This window comes from Leptodactylus fuscus, chromosome 8, assembly GCF_031893055.1.
Source record: "Leptodactylus fuscus isolate aLepFus1 chromosome 8, aLepFus1.hap2, whole genome shotgun sequence".
In the NCBI taxonomy this organism is placed as follows: domain Eukaryota; kingdom Metazoa; phylum Chordata; class Amphibia; order Anura; family Leptodactylidae; genus Leptodactylus; species Leptodactylus fuscus.
The window spans coordinates 71,868,341-71,892,733 of NC_134272.1; the positions used below are offsets into that span (position 1 = coordinate 71,868,341).

The 24,393-nt window shown below is 39.9% G+C and overlaps 1 protein-coding gene across 3 annotated transcripts in view; it reads right to left on the minus strand.

The window, feature by feature from the left end:
• GAD1 (glutamate decarboxylase 1) overlaps positions 1-13,912 on the minus strand; it is a 53,401-nt gene extending 39,489 nt beyond the window's left edge. Inside the window, exons 1-3 of one of the 3 annotated variants that reach the window (XM_075284185.1) lie at positions 13,457-13,912; positions 12,464-12,622; positions 7,360-7,422 (exon numbers count right to left, since the gene is read on the minus strand). In XM_075284185.1, coding sequence (XP_075140286.1) covers positions 7,360-7,422; positions 12,464-12,533 — 133 coding nt within the window. In that variant the 5' untranslated portion in view covers positions 12,534-12,622; positions 13,457-13,912. Of the gene's footprint in view, positions 1-7,359; positions 7,423-12,463; positions 12,623-13,441 lie in introns of all 3 variants that reach the window. The other 2 variants (XM_075284184.1, XM_075284186.1) reach the window with 2 other exon arrangements.
• Positions 13,913-24,393: the final 10,481 nt, after the last annotated feature.

Genomic DNA, 24,393 nt, shown 5'->3' on the forward strand with positions numbered 1-24,393 from the left:
TGGACGGGTTATCTTCTCATACATGTAGTGTCTACTCCTGATAACCAGCCATGATGTCCTTATTGTGGACGGGTTATCTTCTCATACATGTAGTGTCCTCCTGATAACCAGCCATGATGTCCTTATTGTGGTCAGATTATCTTCTCATACATGTAGTGTCCTCCTGATAACCAGCCATGATGTCCTTATTGTGGTCAGGTTATCTTCTCATACATGTAGTGTCTACTCCTGATAACCAGCCATGATGTCCTTATTGTGGGCGGATTGTCTTCTCATACATGTAGTGTCCTCCTGATATCCTAATAACCACCCATGATGTCCTTATTGTGGTTGGGTTATCTTCTCATACATGTAGTGTCCTCCTGATAACCAGCCATGATGTCCTTATTGTGGTCGAGTTATCTTCTCATACATGTAGTGTCCTCTTGATAACCAGCCATGATGTCCTTATTGTGGTCATGTTATCTTCTCATACATGTAGTGTCCTCCTGATAACCAGCCATGATGTCCTTATTGTGGTCGGGTTATCTTCTCATACATATAGTGTCCTCCTGATAACCAGCCATGGTGTCCTTATTGTGGTCGGGGTTATCTTCTCATACATGTAGTGTCCTCCTGATAACCAGCCATGATGTCCTTATTGTGGTCAGGTTATCTTCTCGTACATGTACTGTCCTCCTGATAACCATCCATGATGTCCTTATTGTGGTCGGGTTATCTTCTCATACGTCTGTTCAATGGCATAACTAGGAATGGTGGGGCCCCAAGGCTCACTCTACTCTGTTCCTTGTTCAGTGGTTTGATGTCTATATGATGGAGTCTGCCAACACCCATGCATTCATTATACCTGCACAAAGCAGAGGGAGAAGGAGGGAGCTGAGCGTTGGTTCCAATCACCTGACCTAATGTCAGAACCAGACTGGAAGCCCCCACAGTTCGTCACATAAAGAATCTCGGTAGTAAATAGTTACTAAAGATTCCCATGAACCCCTTTAAATGGTTATGAGTGCTGTTGCAGTATTCAAAGACTATGTTTGGCTATTTCTGTCAGTCTCATACAGGTTGAATAAAGCAGCTATGCACATGCGCAACTGTTGCACCATTAAAACAGGGGACTCAGAACCCCGTTCTCATGATTGGTGGAAGTCCAAGTGGTCAAAATGGCGAATATGGTACCTTTATTTTTTTTTATACCACCTCATGGACTCTGTACATGTATGCTAGTAGTTGTCACCCAAAATCTTGGTATAGTGCTACAGTGCGCATGCGTGATGTGTGGGATTTCCTTACATTGGAGGTTGTGTAATAAGTCAGTGCTGTGGTCAGTAAAATGACACGCATGCGCCATGACTGTGTTTACAAATTATACAAGTCCCGCTCTTTGTAGTATTTGCAGGCACCCCAAAGGATCCTCTGCCTCATAAAATATACCACTATTCTAAACAGCACATGGTAAGCAGGAGACCCAATATAATACATTTTACATGATAATGGCTCTTAAGAGGAGCTGAAATTACGTAGCTCTTGCTCACCATGGGTAGGTAAACACTTTGGATTTCATCAGATTCTACCTGGTTCCTTTTTTATAACCATGATATATTTGGATCATACAAGTAAACTATCTGTCCATACTTTTACAGTAAGTGATCGGGTGTATAATACAGTATAGTACGGTAAGGGATTGGGTGTAAAATTCAGTATAGTGCGGAAAGTGATCGGGTGTATAATACAGTATAGTACGGTAAGTGATCGGGTGTATAATACAGTATAGTACGGTAAGTGATCAGGCGTATAATACAGTATAGTACGGTAAGGGATCAGGTGTATAATACAGTATAGTACGGTAAGGGATTGGGTGTATAATACAGTATAGTACAGTAAATGATCGGGTGTATAATACAGTATAGTACGGTAAGTGATCAGGCGTATAATACAGTATAGTACGGTAAGGGATCAGGTGTATAATACAGTATAGTACGTTAAGTGATTGGCTGTATAATACAGTATAGCACAGTAAGTGATCAGGCGTATCATACAGTATGGTATGGTAAGGGATCGGGTGTATAATACAGTATAATACAGTATAGTGCGGAAAGTGATCGGGTGTATAATACAGTATAGTACGGTAAGTGATCAGGCGTATCATACAGTATGGTATGGTAAGGGATCGGGTGTATAATACAGTATAGTATGGTAAGGGATCAGGTGTATAATACAGTATAGTACAGTAAGGGATCAGGTGTATAATACAGTATAGTACGGTGAGTGATCAGGTGTATAATACAGTATAGTGCGGTTAGTGATCGGGTGTATAATACAGTATAATACAGTAAGGGATCAGGTATATAATACAGTATAGTATGGTAAGGGATCGGGTGTATAATACAGTATAGTACAGTAAGGGATCAGGTGTATAATACAGTATAGTACAGTAAGGGATCAGGTGTATAATACAGTATAGTACAGTAAGGGATCAGGTGTATAATACAGTATAGTACAGTAAGGGATCAGGTGTATAATACAGTATAGTACAGTAAGGGATCGTGTGTATAATACAGTATAGTATGGTAAGGGATCAGGTGTATAATACAGTATAGTACAGTAAGGGATCGGGTGTATAATACAGTATGATACGGTAAGGGATCAGGTGTATAATACAGTATGATACGGTAAGGGATCAGGAGTATAATATAGTATAAGACGGTAAGGGATCAGATGTATAATACAGTATAGTACAGTAAGTGATCGGGTGTATAATACAGTATAGTACGGTAAGGGATCAGGTGTATAATACAGTATAGTACAGTAAGGAATCAGGTGTGTAATACAGTATGATACAGTAAGTGATCAGGTGTATAATACAGTATGGTATGGTAAGGGATCAGGTGTATAACACAGAATAGTACGGTAAGGGATCAGGTGTATAATTCAGTATAGTATGATAAGTGATCAGGTGTATAATACAGTATAGTACAGTAAGGGATCAGGTGTATAATACAGTATAGTACGGTAAGTGATCAGGCGTATAATACAGTATAGTATGGTATGGAATCGGGTGTATAATACAGTATAGTACGGTAAATGATCGGGTGTATAATACAGTATAGTACGGTAAGGGATCGTGAGTATAATACAGTATAGTATGGTAAGGGATCAGGTGTATAATACAGTATAGTACAGTAAGGGATCGGGTGTATAATACAGTATGATACGGTAAGGGATCAGGTGTATAATACAGAATAGTACGGTAAGGGATCAGGTGTATAATACAGTATAGTATGATAAGTGATCAGGTGTATAATACAGTATAGTACAGTAAGGGATCAGGTGTATAATACAGTATAGTACGGTAAGGGATCAGGTGTATAATACAGTATAGTACAGTAAGGGATCAGGTGTATAATACAGTATAGTACAGTAAGGGATCAGGTGTATAACACAGTATCGTACAGTAAGGGATCAGGTGTATAATACAGTATAGTACGGTAAGGGATCAGGTGTATAATACAGTATAGTACAGTAAGGGATCAGGTGTATAATACAGTATAGTACGGTAAGGGATCAGGTGTATAATGCAGTATAGTACAGTAAGGGATCAGGTGTATAATACAGTATAGTATGATAAGTGATCAGGTGTATAATACAGTATAGTACAGTAAGGGATCAGGTGTATAATACAGTATAGTATGATAAGTGATCAGATGTATAATACAGTATAGTACAGTAAGGAATCAGGTGTGTAATACAGTATGATACAGTAAGTGATCAGGTGTATAATACAGTACGGTATGGTAAGGGATCAGGTGTATAACACAGAATAGTACGGTAAGGGATCAGGTGTATAATTCAGTATAGTATGATAAGTGATCAGGTGTATAATACAGTATAGTACAGTAAGGGATCAGGTGTATAATACAGTATAGTACGGTAAGTGATCAGGCGTATAATACAGTATAGTATGGTATGGAATCGGGTGTATAATACAGTATAGTACGGTAAATGATCGGGTGTATAATACAGTATAGTACGGTAAGGGATCGTGAGTATAATACAGTATAGTATGGTAAGGGATCAGGTGTATAATACAGTATGATACGGTAAGGGATCAGGTGTATAATACAGAATAGTACGGTAAGGGATCAGGTGTATAATACAGTATAGTATGATAAGTGATCAGGTGTATAATACAGTATAGTACAGTAAGGGATCAGGTGTATAATACAGCATAGTACGGTAAGGGATCAGGTGTATAATACAGTATAGTACAGTAAGGGATCAGGTGTATAATACAGTATAGTACAGTAAGGGATCAGGTGTATAACACAGTATCGTACAGTAAGGGATCAGGTGTATAATACAGTATAGTACGGTAAGGGATCAGGTGTATAATACAGTATAGTACAGTAAGGGATCAGGTGTATAATACAGTATAGTACAGTAAGGGATCAGGTGTATAATGCAGTATAGTACAGTAAGGGATCAGGTGTATAATACAGTATAGTATGATAAGTGATCAGGTGTATAATACAGTATAGTACAGTAAGGGATCAGGTGTATAATACAGTATAGTACGGTAAGGGATCAGGTGTATAATACAGTATAGTATGATAAGTGATCAGGTGTATAATACAGTATAGTACAGTAAGGGATCAGGTGTATAATACAGTATAGTACAGCAAGTGATCGGGTGAATAATACAGTATAGTACGGTAAGGGATCGGGTGTATAATACAGTATAGTATGGTAAGGGATCAGGTGTATGATACGGTATAGTACAGTAAGGGATCGGGTGTATAATACAGTATGGTATGGTAAGGGATCTAGTGTATAATACAGCATCGTACGATAAGGAATCAGCTGTATAATACAGTATAGTACAGTAAGGGATCGGGTGTATAATACAGTATAGTACAGTAAGGGAATCAGGTGTATAATACAGTATAGTATGGTAAGGGATCGGGTGTATAATACAGTATAGTACGGTAAGTGATCAGGTGTATAATACGGTATAATACAGTAAGGGACTGGGTGTATAATACAGTATAGTACGGTAAGTGATCGGGTGTATAATACAGTATAGTACGGTAAGTGATCAGGAGTATAATACAGTATAGTACAGTAAGGGATCAGGCGTATAATACAGTATAGTATGGTAAGTGATCAGGTGTATAATACGGTATAGTACAGTAAGGGATTGGGTGTATAATACAATATAGTGCAGTAAGTGATCAGGCGTATAATACAGTATAGTACAGTAAGTGATAGGGTGTATTATGCAGTATGGTATGGTAAGGGATCGGGTGTATAATACAGTATAGTACGGTAAGTGATCAGGTGTATAATACAGTATAGTACGGTAAGGGATCGGGTGTATATTACAGTATAGTACGGTAAGGGATCAGGTGTATAATACAGTATAGTATGGTAAGTGATCAGGTGTATAATACGGTATAGTACAGTAAGGGATCGGGTGTATAATACAGTATAGTACAGTAAGTGATTGCGTGTATAATACAATATAGTGCAGTAAGTGATCATGTGTATAATACAGTATAGTATGGTAAGTGATCGGGTGAATAATACAGTATAGTGCAGTAAGGGATCAGGTGTATAATACAGTATAGTACGGTAAGTGATCAGGTGTATAATACAGTATAATACAGTAAGTGATCAGGTGTATAATACAGTATTGTACAGTAAGGGATCGGGTTTATAATACAGTATAGTACGGTAAGGGATCGGGTGTATAATACAGTATAGTACGGTAAGTGATCAGGTGTATAATACAGTATAGTACAGTAAGTGATCAGGTGTATAATACAGTATAGTACAGTAAGGGATCAGGTGTATAATACAGTATAGTACAGTAAGGGATCAGGTGTATAATACAGTATAGTACGGTAAGGGATCGGGTGTATAATACAGTATAGTACAGTAAGGGATCGGGTGTATAATACAGTATAGTACGGTAAGGGATCAGGTGTATAATACAGTATAGTACGGTAAGGGATCGGGTGTATAATACAGTATAGTACAGTAAGGGATCGGGTGTATAATACAGTATAGTACAGTAAGGGATCGGGTGTATAATACAGTATAGTATGGTAAGGGATCAGGTGTATAATACAGTATAGTACAGTAAGGGATCGTGGGTATAATACAGTATAGTACAGTAAGGGATCGGGTGTATAATACAGTATAGTACAGTAAGTGATTGCGTGTATAATACAATATAGTGCAGTAAGTGATCATGTGTATAATACAGTATAGTATGGTAAGTGATCGGGTGAATAATACAGTATAGTGCAGTAAGGGATCAGGTGTATAATACAGTATAGTACGGTAAGTGATCAGGTGTATAATACAGTATAATACAGTAAGTGATCAGGTGTATAATACAGTATTGTACAGTAAGGGATCGAGTGTATAATACATTATAGTACAGTAAGGGATCGGGTGTATAATACAGTATGGTACGCTAAGGGATCGGGTGTATAATACAGTATAGTACAGTAAGTGATAGGGTGTATTATACAGTATAGTATGGTAAGGGATCGGGTGTATAATACGGTATAGTACAGTAAGGGATCAGGTGTATAATACAGTATAGTAAGTGATATATAACAGTGATAGTGTATGATACAGGATCACTGTCATGAATTATTTCTTACTTTGAGACATTCCTGTGCAGATCAAAAGAAAAACAACTAAAATGCACTAAAATTTCTGCCAACCCACCCAGTTCCTTCCCACAGACACATGCCCAATGCTGGCTTTGCTTCTATGTCCTAATATTTTCAGTGAAAATTTTTTTTGAGAGAAGTTCTCAGTAGTTGATACCTGAAGACTTCTCTCAAACATTTTTTTCATTTCACATCCACTGGCTAACACGGTACAAGGATATTTTTTCTTATACTAATATTCTCAGTGTGAGTCCTGCTGCCTGATGAGTGCAGCTATTCTGTATACCTCCACTAGGGGGCGCACAGGTAATTGTCATCATCTCCAGGCTGTCAGTGACTAGAATGTGCAATGATGGATCTGGAGGACTTGATTTATTTCAATAAATGAGATTAATGACATTATTAACATGAACAGACATTTTCTTTTGTGTCTCGATATTTCACATCGCACTGCTGCCTTTACACCATATATAACACTAGATGTATGGACACAGCAACACACACAGATGCAGCAGAGCTGAGTTTGTCACTGGTGCTATGTACTAAGGTCTTACTTGTGCTTTGATGCAATATACCTGTGCACTGTGAGGTGCAAAAGAAGCAAATAAGAGACAGCAGGAGTCAAAGTCAGCTCTGCTACATCTCTACATCAAGAAACAAAGGATCTCCCACCTACCACATATCTTTAGTCCCAGCTTTTTTGTGCATCCATGTGCCACCCCACACCAGGTGTCATAGGCTGCAAATGGAATACAGAATATCAATACAATGCAAATATCAGATCAGAAAATACAAGATAACCATGAATCGTTACTATCCCAGTGTTTGTATTCACACAGTGCGGAATAATGCGGCAGGAAGCCGCACCGTTACTAAACTGCAGTCAAATCGAACAAGTAGATTCATTTTTGTTGCTTTTCACGAGATTTTATTTCGTGATTTTTTTTTTTAGAAAGTCGCAATTCTGGTAAGCACCGCATGTATGTTCTGTTTTGCATCGTGTGAATACACCCGACAGTCACAACATTATTTCTTATTCTAAAATATCATTTCCCTCCATGAACTTAGTATTGCAGCTTCTCCTTTTAACCTGAACCCTAAACACAATTGTGACAGTAATAAACAGCTTTGTGTGTGAATTCTGTTCAATGTATGAGGTCATGGATGGTGAGGCGTTATCAGGACTGAGCAGGTTATCGGTGCACATTCACACAATGCAGATAATGGAGGAGAAGTCCTGCCCAGCCAGGAGCTCATCTGTGTCCAGCCAAGTAAACGGCCATGAAATGGGGGTCAGAGGAGGGGGCAGGAATTAATTGGCTGAAAAATAGTATCAGGCTGACTGCGGAGGAGGAAGCCCCCAGCCCCAAATTATAGGAGTACTAAGCATATAATATACAATATATACCAGGGCAGTCACTGCTAACAGCGAGCGCATACATCCTGAAGCCCAGCCAGGGAGGGGTTAAAAATCCAAAGCTCCATCCTAGGGAGGAATTTCGTTTACGTTTTTTATAGACATCTGGATACTGGTATCTAATCCAGGTGTATCTAGTTAGTGTAGGAGGAATCCCATATTTCAGAAATCTATCAGGTTTTCCTTTCTATCAATTTCATATGTATCGATTTAATATCTAATTAATTAGAGGAAACCTTATATCTCTCTTCTGTATTCTCACATATCTATCTACCTTTCTATCAGTCTATCCATATATCTCATATCTATTTATGTATCATCTATCTATCTCTATCTATCCATATATCTCATATCTATCTATCTATCTATCTATCTATCTATCTATCTATCTATCTACCTATTTACCTTTCTATCAGTCTATCCATATATCTCATATCTTTTTATGTATCATCTATCTATCATCTATCTATCTATTCATCCATTTATCTACCTTTCTATCTATCAGTCTATCCATATATCTCATATTTATATGTCTATCTATATATCTATCTACCTTTCTATTAGTCTATCTACCTACCTCATATCTATCTATCTATTTCCTATCTATCTATCTATCTATCTATCTATCTATCTATCTCCTATCTATCTATCTATCTATCTATCTATCTATCTATCTATCTATCTATCTATCTCCTATCTATCTATCTATCTATCTATCTATCATATATCTATCCATCTATTTATTCATTCATCCATCCATCCAACTATCCATCTATCTATCTCCTATCTATCTATCTATCTATTTCATATCTATCTATCTATCTATCTATCTATCTATCTATCCCCATCTATATACCCTGTTCACATAGTATATAGCAGTAGTTTTGGCCTCTCTCTGTCCTATTGATTCTTCTCTTCATTATCTTTCCCATTTACTTTCTGTGTCGTCAGTCTGGATGTGTCAGGACTCTCCCTGACTGCTCTGTGTATATACTGTACATATACAAATAAATATATACTGCATAGATGTATATTATGGTTGTGTTTACATAGGACTGCTGGTAAGTCTCACAGCCAGGCTATTTCTCTGGATCCAGGACAGATGTAGCAGAGCTGGATGTGTCGTGTCTTTCTCTTACACATTTGATCTCTCCTTATATAACATATCGTGTTGTGCAGATTTCAGAATTTTTCAACTAATCATTCTGAAAACGCAAAATTGTATCCGTATGTGTACTGTGTCCTACCCAGAGCAAATATATGGGTAGATATTATATTTCGATATTGATCAAATGGAAACTAATATCGTGCCAGAAAATGTAACCAAGCTCTGATATATATAAGTCAGAAACCGATTTTATCCCGAATTTACGATCATGTAAGGATGTGGGACAAGACGGCCTAGAAGCGCATGAAAATCGCACCAACTGTGAATAACATAACAACAAGCGAAAGAGGACGCAGAGAAGCGCTGTGAGGGGTCACTGGTGTCTGCCACAATACAATATTATAGATAGATAGATAGATAGATAGATAGAGAGAGAGAGAGAGAGAGAGAGAGAGAGAGAGAGAGAGAGAGAGATAGATAGATAGATAGATAGATAGATAGGAGATAGATAGATAGATAGATAGATAGATAGATAGATAGGAGATAGATAGATAGATAATAGATAGATATTAAGATGATAGTCAGATAATTAGATAGATTGATAGATAGATAGATAGATAGATAGATAGATAGGAGATAGATAGATAGATAGATAGATAGGAGATAGATAGATAGATAGGAGATAGATAGATAGATAGATAGATAATAGATAGATATTAAGATGATAGTCAGATAATTAGATAGATTGATAGATAGATGATAGATAGATAGATAGATAGATAGATAGATAGATAATAGATAATGACATAGATAGATAGCTTAAATAGATTAGATAGATAAAAGATAGGTGATAGAAAGATAGCATATATTAGACAGATAAATGAAAAAAAAAGAATTTTATAACATATATATAATGAATACATAGATAGATTGCTAGACAGATAATATAACAATTACAGATAAATAGATATTAGATGACAGATGATTGAAAGAGAAGCATAATAAATAAAGATCAGATAGATAGATAGATAGATAGATAGATAGATAGATGAGAAATAGACATCAGATTGATATGAAATAGATTAAAACACAGACCTATGGAAATAGATCGATTTTATGGGAGGACAAGAGCTGTGGTTATTAAGGCCAATGTTTATCCACATCGATGACGTCATTTTGTGATGACGTCAGACAATTTCTTTTTTAAAGTATATGTAATTACTAGAATAAATGGCTAAGCCTTCTGCACACAATGATGAAATAGCGACCTATAAGACATGTATAGGGTAATGGTAGATATATGTGTCTAATAATACATCCGTATACACATACAATACAGTTATACAATATAATAGAAATGCTGTTTTTGGTGGGCTATGTTGGGGGGGGGGGATGTAACATGCAGGTGTAGGGGGCGATATGCCAAGGAAGGGGAGAAATGCTTTGGTTTGGGGAAAGTGGTTTTGTATCACATGAGCAGTAAATGGTATGAGGTATCAGGGAGAAATATATGACCCTATAGAGAGAGAAATAGAGCATGTCTGCTGCAAGTCCCCAGCCAGACACACTGCTCATATATAGCCAGATACTGTATATACACAAAGGACTCACATCCACATACATACACATATGATGCATACCTACATAAACATTACAAAGGCATATTACATACAAACATATATAAACACCTAATAAATACACACAGATATCATATATATTTACAGATACACATATTACATAAATGTATGTATACATATGTATACAAATACATGTTACATACACACAGATATGACATACACATGTTACATAGATACATATATACTCATATTGCCAATACACACACACAAATATGATATACATATACACAAACACAGGCTTTACATACAGCAGATACATATATATATATATATATATATATATATATATATATATATATATATATATTACTGCATATATACAAATTCACAGGTTACATGCTCACCTATTACATACGCCTACATACCTGGATATACAGTATATATAGACATTACATGCACACATGCATTACATACATATATATGAATACAAACAGATTACACACATATATGTACATACACATAGACACACACAGATATTACATACACATATTACATGCACAGGCATAGACATACACACACAGATGTCACATAAGTGTACATACACATAGACATTACATACACAGATACTATACACGCATATTACATACACAGCAGTCAGTGCTCGCACACACCCCCTCATACATCGCTACATCTCTCCTTCTCCATCACACCTTGTTTATCATTATTACTGTAAATATTTTGGATTTCTTGTTACATTTAAATAGAAAAGGAAACAGAACCTGAAACATTTCCAGCTCGATAAACAACAAATCACTAGAAAAGTCACCGAATATTTCTATGTCCACAAATTAGACAACTATTAACAGTCACTGTGATCAGAGAACACTCTCAGATAAGAAGAAGACACGTCTCCAGGATTGTATCTCTCCCTGTGCACTTTGCCTCCATCCTCTTTGGCTCCAAAATAATCAGGATAATGACCCTGTTGTGTTCATGGCTCAGAGAACCTGCAGCCCTGTCAGGCTATGAAGTGGCAGCAGCCTATTATGTCTTGTGTTCCTCCTCTTTGTCTCTTCTCTTATGACATTCTGTATGTGTGTATATATATGTGTCTTATATGTATAAATATATATAAAATATATGTCTATATGTTGTATCTTGATATATATAATTAATATCTATTTAAGAATCCCTCTATCCAGATCCCATTTTCTCTGACAGATTTTCAGTTTTCCTTACTAAAACACCACCCCCTAGAAATCCTACATTTTAGTATAATGTTAGATGGTTGTGTCTCATAGAGGTTCCAGTATATATGTATATGTAGGTTTCTATCCAATATCTCCTTCTGACTTCATCTAACCTGACTAGCTCTAGTGTAACTGAATGCAACAAGCTCCTGCCATCTCCAACTACAGTCTAATCTCTTAAACGCAGAGCAATTTGCCTAGAAAAACCGCAATTATCACCAAATGCAGCTGATTATAGGACTGAATAAAAGCCAAAAAGAACCAACAAGAGGAACTCATTGAAAAGCTAATATCTGTACATTTGTTTCAGCTAGCTCCCACCTAATACAATTCCATCCATATCGTTCTATAAAACATTTGCATAGATACATTTATTTCTGAACAGAATCCCCAGACATGACATAAGTGCAATAAAATCAGGCTCCTACTTGTAGGTCTTAGGTTTGATGGGTTGGTGTCCTGGTTAGCACTGGAAGAAGGAGGAGAAGAAGAAGCCATTTCTCCAGTGACAAAGTCCTTTGTTTAGTTGACTTTACTTGATATCAATATGTCCTTTCTGGTTGTCCAGGGAAGCTCAGGAGATCCACCTCAAAGGAAGAAAGAAATGCACTTTATAGGGTGGAACGGGTTAGAATAAAATCCACCTGGACTTGGATGACCTTGGAAATCTCAGTTCTTGTTGACAATGACTTAAATTCAATCTAAGCTGGAAACATTCTCAGATGATATGAAATGCAAGGCTATGGAGGAACACTGAGGTTAGGCTAGGACTGGGAACAAGGGGCTAGCCTAAAGTCAAATATCTCAAGCCTGTCCCTATGAGGAATAGACTGGCTCAGCAGACCATGCAGTCTCCTGGAATTATATCAATGGACTCCAAGCTTCTTCAGTAATGACTTGTGTCAGTTCCAGAAAATGGGGAAATGATCAAGAAAATGACCTGCCTTACTGAAAAAGGAAATGCAATCATAAACGTGTTCAATGCTAACTTATTCTAACCCATAAATAAACATCTAATACATAGATATCACAATGAACAATGTAATAAACATAATAATGCAACATTGTATCAAGTCTAATTCTAATGAATGAGCCAGTTCTAATAACTATCATCTGTTTTATTAGTTATTCGACCCCAAAATAATTCATTAACCGTATAAAGCCTGTCCTTATATTAATATATTCGTTCTCCTACTATCACAATATCTGTTTGTTATCATTAGATCCACAATTCACTGAATAATCGCTGGATTTGGCTGTGTACCTGGATGCAATGAGATGGTGTAACAGGTTACCTGGATTTATCCTTGCAATGTCTTTATATTGAGTTGGAATAAAGCTGCATCTCCAATACTATCAGAACAGAGTGATCCTATAGCATGCAGATATAGACAGGGAATGCTCACCTATAGCTTGCCCACCTGCAGGGATCTCCTAGGAGTTCATCCAGATCCTAAATCTTGCAGTCCTGATCCCCAAATATAGATGTCTTATAAGTCCAGAGAGAGAAGACTGGAGGAGTGGATGCCAATAGGCTGCAGGTATGGATTGGGGATGCCCCTGTCTTCTTCTCCACAAGTACTTGGCTATTCTATTTTAAAGCCAGGCAAGCAGTTAGTGTCTGAACACAGACATGACTCAGTGCGACGCCTCCCCTAGTCCAGTGTGAGGGTATCGACCGCATCACTTGTTTCTGCTCCTGCCATTAGTTGGCCACCCTCAACCTCCAAATGGCTAACGTGACTTGTTTGCAGGGTCCTGGTTGCCTGCAGGTGTTCTGGGGGGTGTTTAAGGGCTTCTAACCTGCCCTCCCCTGATAGCATGAGGAATAAACCGTAGCACCCTTTATTGCCTGAAATTGTCAGCTCAGCTCAGAGTCTCCAGATGAGATGTTCCTAGGAGGGGTAGGATGAATATCTCCCCTTCCCCTACACAGAATCTCCTCTCATTAGATTTAGGATGTTGGTCACATTCAACACCATTAACCCCATCACAGCCATAGCCCTTTTCTTCTAAGCAAACATTTTCATTGCATTTATTTGCAGACCCTTGTAGAACGGGTATGTATACAAAGAGGATGTATAGGATATATAGGAAAGGAGATTTGTTTCTCTCTTTCAACAGGTTCATTCAATATTAGCAAATGGCCTGTGCTTGTACCTGCCTGCAATTATCATTCAGTACAGTAAAAGCTGTAAGTGTCATGAAATGGACACAAGGGGGCGTCAGAATCCCACTAATAAAAAAGATTGAGGCATTTATAGAAAGCTGGGCTTCATAGAGGAATCTGTCAATTAATTATAGGTAATTATATTATTTTATAGGGTCTGTATATGTGACAAGTAAGCTAGTTCTTCTCTGGGGGAGGGGGGGGGGGCAATAAGTGTCAGCAGGTCTTACATGTTGAACACAACCCCTTCTATAGATGCATAGTGTATATTATTAAGATATGTCTGGTAATATAAGATATCGTTCATATATCCAAAAAAAAAAAGGTCTTACAAATACAGTCATAAAACAGGATAACACACCCAAATAGACATGGGGGGCCGCTGCAAAACTTGACATAAAGTAATGACTCAGGAACATATGTAAAGATATAGATGTGTAAATTATACAATAAGACGGCATAAACAGGTTTCACTGCTGCTCTGTAAAAAGGCTCTCAGAGGCTACTTTTGGGTAGTGTAGTTGCTGAGAGATCCCTGACTGCTGGATATGCCTATATGATGCACACAAAGACATTTGCCCCAGTTGGCAGATTTGAGAGTGGGCACCTCTTTGGTCTAAGAGAAGCATCTAGGCCATTCTGAGCTGGCTGTTAGGAGCAATGGTCCTGGGTGCAATGGTCACAATGAGGACACACACACAGCAAACAGGTTCTGGACAGACCAGACAGATCACCACTAGAGAGGATCACTTGATCTGCTAGCAAGCAGGAGCAGGACCACCCTTGTCCACCATCCAGACACAGCTGATGCTTTTATTACACATCCAGGTCTATGTCTGGACCATTTCCAGGTCCTCAGTAGTAAATTTGGTATAATTGCACCCATTACACACCCTGCCATTGACAGCCAGCCATTGTTGCCTTAGTTTCCGGTGATGTCATGAATGACAAGCCTGGACTTCTACTGACATGAAGTGCAAACATGAATAGAGCAGAAGGTAATCCGAAATTACAAAACATCTTTTGTGACCTGTTTCTACTTTTGGTCATACACTACAGTGCTATGTGATGTATATACTCTGTTATGATATGTCCACCCTTTAGGCTCCTATAGTTACTCATTTAGATAGATTAGATTACTGACATTTCTTATGTTATATCTATCTCTGCAGATAGGCTGGACTATTGATATCTTGTATGCTCTATCTACCTATACATATACGTATTTGTACAACATACATAGACTTTGCTGACAATTTATGACAACTTTTGATTCTTTTATCATATATACTTACCCATACAAATTGTGATATACTTCTGCCTCCACCGGCTTTCCATGTCTGGTAGTATTTGTCCTCCCCTGTAATTTTACTACATGTCATTTAATAAAGATGTTTTGTCATTTAGGATTACTTTCTGCTCTATTCATGTTTGCTAGTGTTTGGTAGTATTTTCATTGTGATTTATGGAGCCTCTTATTTGGGATCTACATATAGGGAATCTACATTTTGGTAACTATGTTTCATTTTCTCTGCTTGCCATGTTAGTTTTTTATATGTTTTTTTATGACATGAAGTGCATTAGCTTTAGCAATGAACCCAGGTTCTGTTTAGGTCAGGTTCAAGTATGGCGCCATTATGGTGAGCGCTTTAAACCTGCCTTTGCTGTGGAGCGACATATTGCCGCAACTACTAGTGGAAGGATTTGGGGAGCCATTACATATGACAATTTGGGGAGCCATCACATATGACTGATTGCAATCAGTCAACCCCAATTGATAGGAGGGACACTGACAGCTCAGCGTGTATTGCCCTCTATGGGTCTAGCTTGGACGCCAGCTTCAGCAACCTACAAGCAAGCAGATCTATAGGCCTAACTGCAACATATGTAGGCAAATGTGCCATAGGATACTATACAGAACCCGTATGTGTCCATGTATCACCATACCTTATCTACTATCCAGGATAGATATGACCCAATAGTCTACTAGAGCCTCCGCTCAATTGTACTGTGTTCCCCAATAGTTGTCTCCTTTTTCTCTAAGATTGTGATCACTTACATATATCATCATTCACATATAGAAAGTTTCTTTCCAATATCTTGATGAGTTTAGATGATCCATACGCTTTAATATTACTGATGTATCTAACATGTATCCGCAATGACATTATTATGTTATACATCCATATCCTTTCTATAATAGACATAAGTATAATACAAAGTAACACAGAATATAGAACCATCTAAACATCTAGTATATAGTTAACATGAATATCTGATATATGCATAGTCCTATAGGTGGGAACAGGAGCAAAATCAGCACCATGGACAGTGATCCTGACTGCTGGGTCTATTATCCAGGTCAGACAGTCCTCTGGTATCTGCTCTGCTTTATTACTTGCTTAACAGTCCATAGCACCAAAATAGGAAGGAAATTGTCAGATTTGTTCTTGTATATTTATATATGTATAGACTTAACCCCTCACAATCCTCACTGGCTCAGAAAATATTTCCACGAGATAAGATCTGCTCACATATGTTCCATACCAACAATAGTAGGGTTGTACTTATGTCACACAATGGAATATGCCTGGCTATGGGTTAGTGAAAATACATATATTATGTGTAAGATGAAGCCATTGCCCTCTGTCTTGGCTGTATCTATGGTCATACAGCTCTGAGAGGTTCCTGGAGAAGAAGCAGACGGCAACATTGGTAAAGAGAAGTTCTATAGACCACCAAGGGTGCCAAAGATTGGGTAGACATGTAGCTAGTATACTGGATAATGTGGATGTTCCTCGGCCAGGGTGTATACATACAGAACATAAATCTTTGTCTCAATGGAAGGATGCCTAGCTATTCCTTCTGATTGTATAATGTACAAGAATTAGAAGTTAAAGACACCAAGATTGGAATATTTGTGTCTTCTCAGACAAAGCAAATCGCCTACCAATGCTCTATAGACAAGATGGACTTGTGGTTGTCAAACTTAATTGTTTCTACTGGTCTCCAAGTCTGTGTTGTCTGTAATAAGGAGTTTTTCCACCAAAGTAAGTTATCCCCATCCATGGGAGACCTATGGGGGTCTGTCCATCTAGACCCGCACTGATCAGGAGAATGGAAGACTTTGGTCCATGTTCTAAATGGAGCAGTGGTCAATGGAGGGGTAGTCAATGGAGTGTTGGTCAATGGAGTGGTGGTCAATGGAGTGGTGGACAATGGAGCGGTGGTTAGGTAGTGCATTCATTGGTCCATTCATTTCAGTGGGAGTGCTGTAAATAGCTGAGTGCTGAACTTTCCCTATCTCCAAAGTTCTCATTGAAATTAATGGAGCTTCATCCAGAACAGTTGACAAAAGTCCTCCTGATCAATGGAGCTTTGAGCTGTTGGACCCCCATCAATCAGCAGGTTATCCTCAACCCCAGGGATAGGGTATAACTTGCTTTAGTGAGAAAACCCCTTTAAATTGTGAAGGCAGCATCACCAAAAACAGTGGAATAAACTTCACCATGCATTGTTATGGGTTGGCTTACTGTCTATGTGAACATGGACATGTGGAATAGTAATAATATAGACTTCTGCATTAGGACTAGTGTCTGGTGCTGGATTCTGCGTATATATGTAGACTCCACATAATACAATAAACCTGCATATACTACTGTGATACCATGAATCCCCCTATGTAATACAGCCATATGAAGCCTTAGAAAGCAGAAGGGCACTCCTATATAATCTATATAATCAGGGTTACCTGGCTCTGTCTATAGGGATAATGGGATCTGAGTATTCAGATTTTGCATGTTGTAGCATCCACCTATAATGTATACTAAATATGTGTATAGTATATACATAGAATAAATCAGCACCAGACTGAAGAGGTTGTATCTAGCTATCAGCACCCTGTTCAGTCCAAACACATCCCTGTTTTGCAGGTATAACTTGTGTCTCTGCAGACCCCCAGGCCACATTGTGTCACAATACAATGAACACAACTCCACAGGCCCTTGTAACATATTGGTTGTGAAATAATGCATAAAAACTAAAAACCACTCCCTTATAGCATTGGACAAAGTAAATATCACACTATGGACGGCTATCTTGTAATCAATAATCCTTTGGTTATGTCATGGACTGTATGAGATATTGTAGTATCTGCAGCTCATCAAGTCAGGGGCTCAATACGAGACCCCGCTGTACAATATTCAACCAAAAAATACGTGCTCCAGACTTCACCTTGGCGCTGATACCCGATAGATCGTCCCGCCTTGATGTATTGTTGTATACAATGTTATATCTTGTGACCTATCATGTATTGGTGCCAGGGTGAAGTCTGGAGCAGGTGCTTTAGGATTTTTTGTAGATTATTTAGTGTTTTGGTACCACTGTGGCGATTCTTTTGTTTGGATCTTTCTGGATGGAGGGTGCGATGATTCTCCTTATTGGGCAGAACCTTTTTAGCACTTGTTGTGTAGCATTCCCATTGGTTGTGTAGCGGAGGGACATCTTAGTGCTGTTCATGGTACAGCCTTTGTAAGCTGTGACGGGACACTTTACAGGTATCCCGGGGTGGGAAAATCTCTCTTAAAGGCTGAGGCCCCACGTTGCTGAAACGCAGCTTTTTTTGTTGTAGATTTTGCTCATTTTTTTTGAGCCAAAGCCCGGAGTGGATTTAGCAGAAGGCAGAAGTATAAGAACCTATTATATATTTCCTATTCTTTTTGGGGCCCATTATTGGCTTTGGCTTAAAAAAAACACAAAAAAATCTGCAACAAAAACAGTTGCTTTTCCGCAACGTGTGGCCTCAGCCTAAATGTAGTTTTCTCGATGCCTTTTGGGCTTTTGGTTATGTCACTTGTCCTGAGATGCCATTCCGATCATTTCGACTACCCATCTTTGCAGTGTGTGTGTATCAGGCCCAGGGTCGGAGCCTTGTCTGTGCCAGAAACGTAACTTTGCAAACCTTAGAATGAGCCTAGAGGACCCACGTAAACTCAGCACCGGTGTGAGCAAAAAGGCTGCTGTTTATTGCCGCAGGATAGCGACTCTCAAGCCGTAAATGGACATTTTAATAGTCCCCATGGTGGGACTATCAAAGGACTATCTTATCTTATCTTGAAGAAGTTGTCGAGCAACTGTTGTTAACCTGTGTTGTGCCTAAATACTGCACAAGTAAAGCACCAATGACAAAGTGACCTGTGAGTGTGTCTTTTTGGGTAAGCTGGCCTAACAGGTGGAGCAGTCATGACCCTGCAGTCTATTACAGATCCTATAGGAGGCACCACCAGAGGACGCTATAGGCTATTACAGACCCTATAGGAGGCAACACATCCAATGATCTCTTTTCACCTCCTGATCACACACAAAATAAAAGTGAAGAATTAAAGCCACATGGAAGATGGGAACTGAATACAATTCAATATCCTAGGCAGTAATATATAGTTCTGTTATCCGAATCTCCACCCTATGTGACTTACCCTACGTTTACATCTCTTAGTCTTAAAGTGTCTTCTAGATGGATCTTAAGTGTACAGTAACTTACCAGGAGACGTCCTTAGACCTGGCTCCTCTCATCAAATTGAGCAAGAACAGCTGACATGTAAATCTTACAAAGTTAAGTCTCACAAGAATTTTTGTGATGTCACAAGAACAGGATCCTACTTGCCAAATCTACATATCTGTACGTGTTTAATTGTATCCTGTTAAAGTTTTCGTTCTCGGGGCTGACCCGGCATTCTTGAAAATCCAGGCAATAAAATCTTGAGAAGATAATGACCTCCTACTATCTATGTACCGATGACTTCTGCTCTGCTCTAATTCTTACAAATATTAGTGCAACTTAGTACACGGCAGACACAGAAACAAGGAAACCACAGAGCTTGAGTCTTGTAAGAAAACCTCTGCACATAAAGGAAGTCTGTCAGGGAACTCGATATTGCACCAGTTGAAGAGGACCTTTCACCATATCCGGGCACAGGCAGTGTTATATACTGCCGGAAAGCTGACAGTGCGCTGAATTCAGCGCACTGTCGGCTTTCCCGATCTGTGCCCGGTGTGAAGAGCTTACGGTCCGGTACCGTAGCTCTTCTATGGTCAGAAGGGCGTTTCTGACACTCAGTCAGAGACGTCCTTCTTCACAGCACAGCCTATCGTGCTGTGCTGTGTGAGCGGGGAGGAACGCCCCCTCCCTCTGCTCGCAGTACTTGTCCATAGACAAGCATTATCAGGGAGGGAGGGGGGCGTTCCTCCCCGCTCCACAGTACAGCGCGATAGGCTGTGCTGTGAAGAAGGGCGTCTCTGACTGAGTGTCAGAAACGCCCTTCTGACCATAGAAGAGCTACGGTACCAGACCGTAAGCTCTTCACACTGGGCACAGATCGGGAAAGCCGACAGTGCGCTGAATTCAGCGCACTGTCAGCTTTCCGGCAGTATATAACACTGCATGTGCCCGGATATGGTGAAAGGTCCTCTTTAAAGTGCACTGTAGGGGACATAATTGTACTTTTTTTTTGCTATTCAGGAGTTCATTTGATTTGTTTGCTATTGTATGTTCATCTTTGCACTAACCTTTTTAATTTTCCAATATATATATATATATATTTTTTTTTAAAAAAACCTGTTTAGGCTGAGGCCCCACATTGTAGAAACACAGCTTTTTTTTGTTACAGATTTTGTTGCATTTTGAGTAGGGTTGAGCGATCGGGATCAGAAAAGATCAGATCCCAATCGGCGATAGAGTAAATTTCATGATCGTGATGGGGTTCCGATCCCACCTGCACAGAACCGCTGCCGCTCCCCGGAGCTCCGGGCCATTGTTCTCTACTCTCCTCTCTCCCTTCGCACGCCAACAGAGCACTGTGCTTGCCCCCGCCTCCCTAGGCGAGTGTCACTGCTGGGAGTAGGCAGGGCTTGTTGTGGCTTAGGAAAGTGTCGGCGGGTACAGGGAGGGGAGACGTGAGACGTCTCCCCGCCCTGTACCCGCCCATACTCTGCTTAGCCACAACAAGCCCTGCCTTCTTCCAGCATCAGTCACACCAGCCTAGGAAGGCGGGGGTGCCCGGAGCCCTAGGGTGCGGCGTACACATTGGGAGAGGAGGTGGCAGCGGTTTTGTACAGGTAAGTGGGGGGACTAAGTTGCACTGCACAGCGTGGTGTCCAAAATGTTTGGACTCCATGCTGTGTAGTGAACAAGATTGTTTTTAAAATCCGATTTTCGATCAATAAAAAAATCCGATTGACTTACATTAGGATCGGAATCGGGTTCGAATGGAAAATGATCGGAAATCGGATTTTAAAGTCGATCCTGAAATTTCAAGATCAGCTCAACCCTAGTTTTGAGCCAAACCAAGAATGGCTACAAGGGGAATGGGAGATATATAGGAAGTTCTTATACTTCTTCCTTCTGCTCAATCCATTCCTGGCTTTGGCTCAAAAAAATCGCAACAAAATCTGCAACAAAAAAAGCTGCGTTTCCGCAATGTGGGGCCTCAGTCTTACCATTTTGTGTCCACAGCTCCTATGCAGACCTATGCATCTCCATGGTCACAGACTACATAACCTGAGTAGTCTGACTCTGCATTTATATTCCTTTCTTCTACTTCTTGCTATCTTACATTCAGTAGATTAGTATGGCGTAGGGCAGGGGTGAACCTTCCCCTTTCGTCGCCCGAGCTAACTGCAGAAAGCCGCCCCCCCCCCCCCCGCCGGGAGGAGGGGGCGGTTCGGGGGCGTGGCCGGGTGGATCGAGGGCGTGGCCGAGTGAAGGGGCAGGGCTTAGCCCCGTTCGCCGGCAGAGAGTAGGCCCGGAGACTGCCTGCTCTCTGCCTGAGCGTGAGGGGAGGCTGCCGGAGCAGCGCTGCTCCAGTGGCCTCCCCAAACCACCGCTCGGTGATAAGCCAGTCCAGGACAGCTTGTCCTGGACTGGCTTAGGTTAGCAAAAATGCCGCCCTCCCTGAGGCCCTGGCATAGCGCCGCCTGAAGCGCTCGCTTCAGGTCGCCTCATGGGAGGTGCGGCACTGGCGTAGGGACATATAGAAGTTGGCAGGGTCACACCTTAGATGGTTTCGTATTAAACAGGTTTTGCCTTTATGGACACTTTTATCCACAGGACAGGGTATAAGAAATGGTTCCAATTGAAGGGTGGTCCAATTGCTGAGTCCCACATTGTTCAGGATGACAGTGCACCAGAAGTCCCCTTAAGGCCACCTTTTGAATAGAGCGCCACTCCATTCACCTCTATGGGGCCGTGAGCGTTGCCAGTGATTATAGTCTCTGAAGCCCCATAGAAGTGAATCAATTATGCAAGCACACTAGAGCTTCACTCACAAGGAGCCCATAGGGGGGATTTTCTAAGTGTGTGCTGCGCCGCCATTATCATACAGTTATCATAAGTCCATCAGTTATAAAACCATAGAAAAGCCATTTAATCATTAAAACGCTGCCCCTTTACCCTGTCACTCAATGGCGCACACTTGATGGAGTTTATTCATCAAGCAGCTGATATTATCACATATGAGATAATATCACGTCATGGCGGGGTGTGCTGGAGGACTGATTCATCAATCAGACAGGAGTGTAAGACATTGTGATAAATGGGCCCTGTAATAAGAGCGCGCCGGACGATATCATCTCACTCCACAATATTGCTGCTTTAATAAATAGGAGCTTGTTGCCTTCTCCCAAATTTACAATTATTTGCCAACATATGAGATCAACTTCTGTAACCCCAATGTCCTCCGCCATAATATACTGTATATTATACAATATTACAAGGCGATACATTCAATAAATAAACAATAAAAAAAAAACAGAAAAAGATGGCCTTTTCCTAAGGGGTTAATCCTGTGCTACGACATCATCGCTGTACCCTAAAATCACTGTATTCTATATGTATGACAACACTGGGTGCAAGTGGTATTATGATGCTATGTGTATTATGTCTATATTGTGATTAGAGTTGAGCGAGTAGTGAAATATTCGGATTTGATATTCGTTTCGAGTAGAGCCTCAATATTCCACTACAGGCTCGTCCTTGCTAGTCAGGAGAGCTGGCAGCTTGCGGTTATAAGGGAGCTGACTTTTTCTCATAGGAATGCATTGACCAGCGTTGATTGGCCAGTGTGCAGCATTCGGCCAATCAACTCTGGTTCTGCCAGAGACTCGTCTGTGAGGAGGTGGAGTCTAAGATCGGACCACAATGGAGACTGCTGTGGTCCAATCTTAGACTCCGCCTCTTCACAGACGAATACTACTCACTCATCTCTAATTGTGACGTTAGGCTGCATTCACACTGAGTAACGCTGGCGTTTTTTGTGCTTACTTTTGCACATAGCGCCGCGTTAACGCCGCATTAACGCCGCGTATACGCCGCGTTTCCGCCGTGCAAAGCGACTGCAAAATAGCGCGGCGCAAACGCGGCTTATACGCGGCGCTATGTGCAAAAATAAGCACAAAAACGCCAGCGTTACTCAGTGTGAATGCAGCCTTATACTGTGTGACATCACTCTATGTATTACCATATACTGTGACATCACTGTCTTTATTATCCCTGTAATATGATATCACTGTTAAAATCCCCCAGACCTTAATAATAGCCTCTTGCATTGACTATGCCCTTGATGTCTACACGTCTACATAAATATTGCCCTCTAATGTCCCTCTTGGGGGAGGAAGATGGATTGCATTTTTTTGTTATATTTAGGATACACCCTAAATATCTGGTTGGTGGGCGAGTGGATGGTTGGCTCCTATATAGATCAGACATTTGGGGATGCTTCTGGTCCCTGTAGTATACAGAGCATGGAGCCAGAAACAGATAGCTCTGTACACTGTATAGTGGCCCAGTGACATTACTGCATCATAGCTCCTGTTGATGTCAATGGGCGCTGTGATGCAGTAATGCTACATAGCAACTATATAGTGTACGAAACTGATTCTGGCTCCATGCACTGTATAGTACAGATATCAGAAGCAACAATAAATGGGTGTTCTGTGCGGGGTCTATCCTTAGGATAACTCATACAAAAAATCCCAGACAACCTTTTTAATGATGGCCCCTAATGAACCTAAAAAAATAGTCCCCATAGTCTCTCTGTTCTCTCTCGGTTTGATCAGTAAATCTTTCCCAATATTTCATAGGTAGACATAGATAGATAGATAGATAGATAGATAGATAGATAGAATAGATAAACA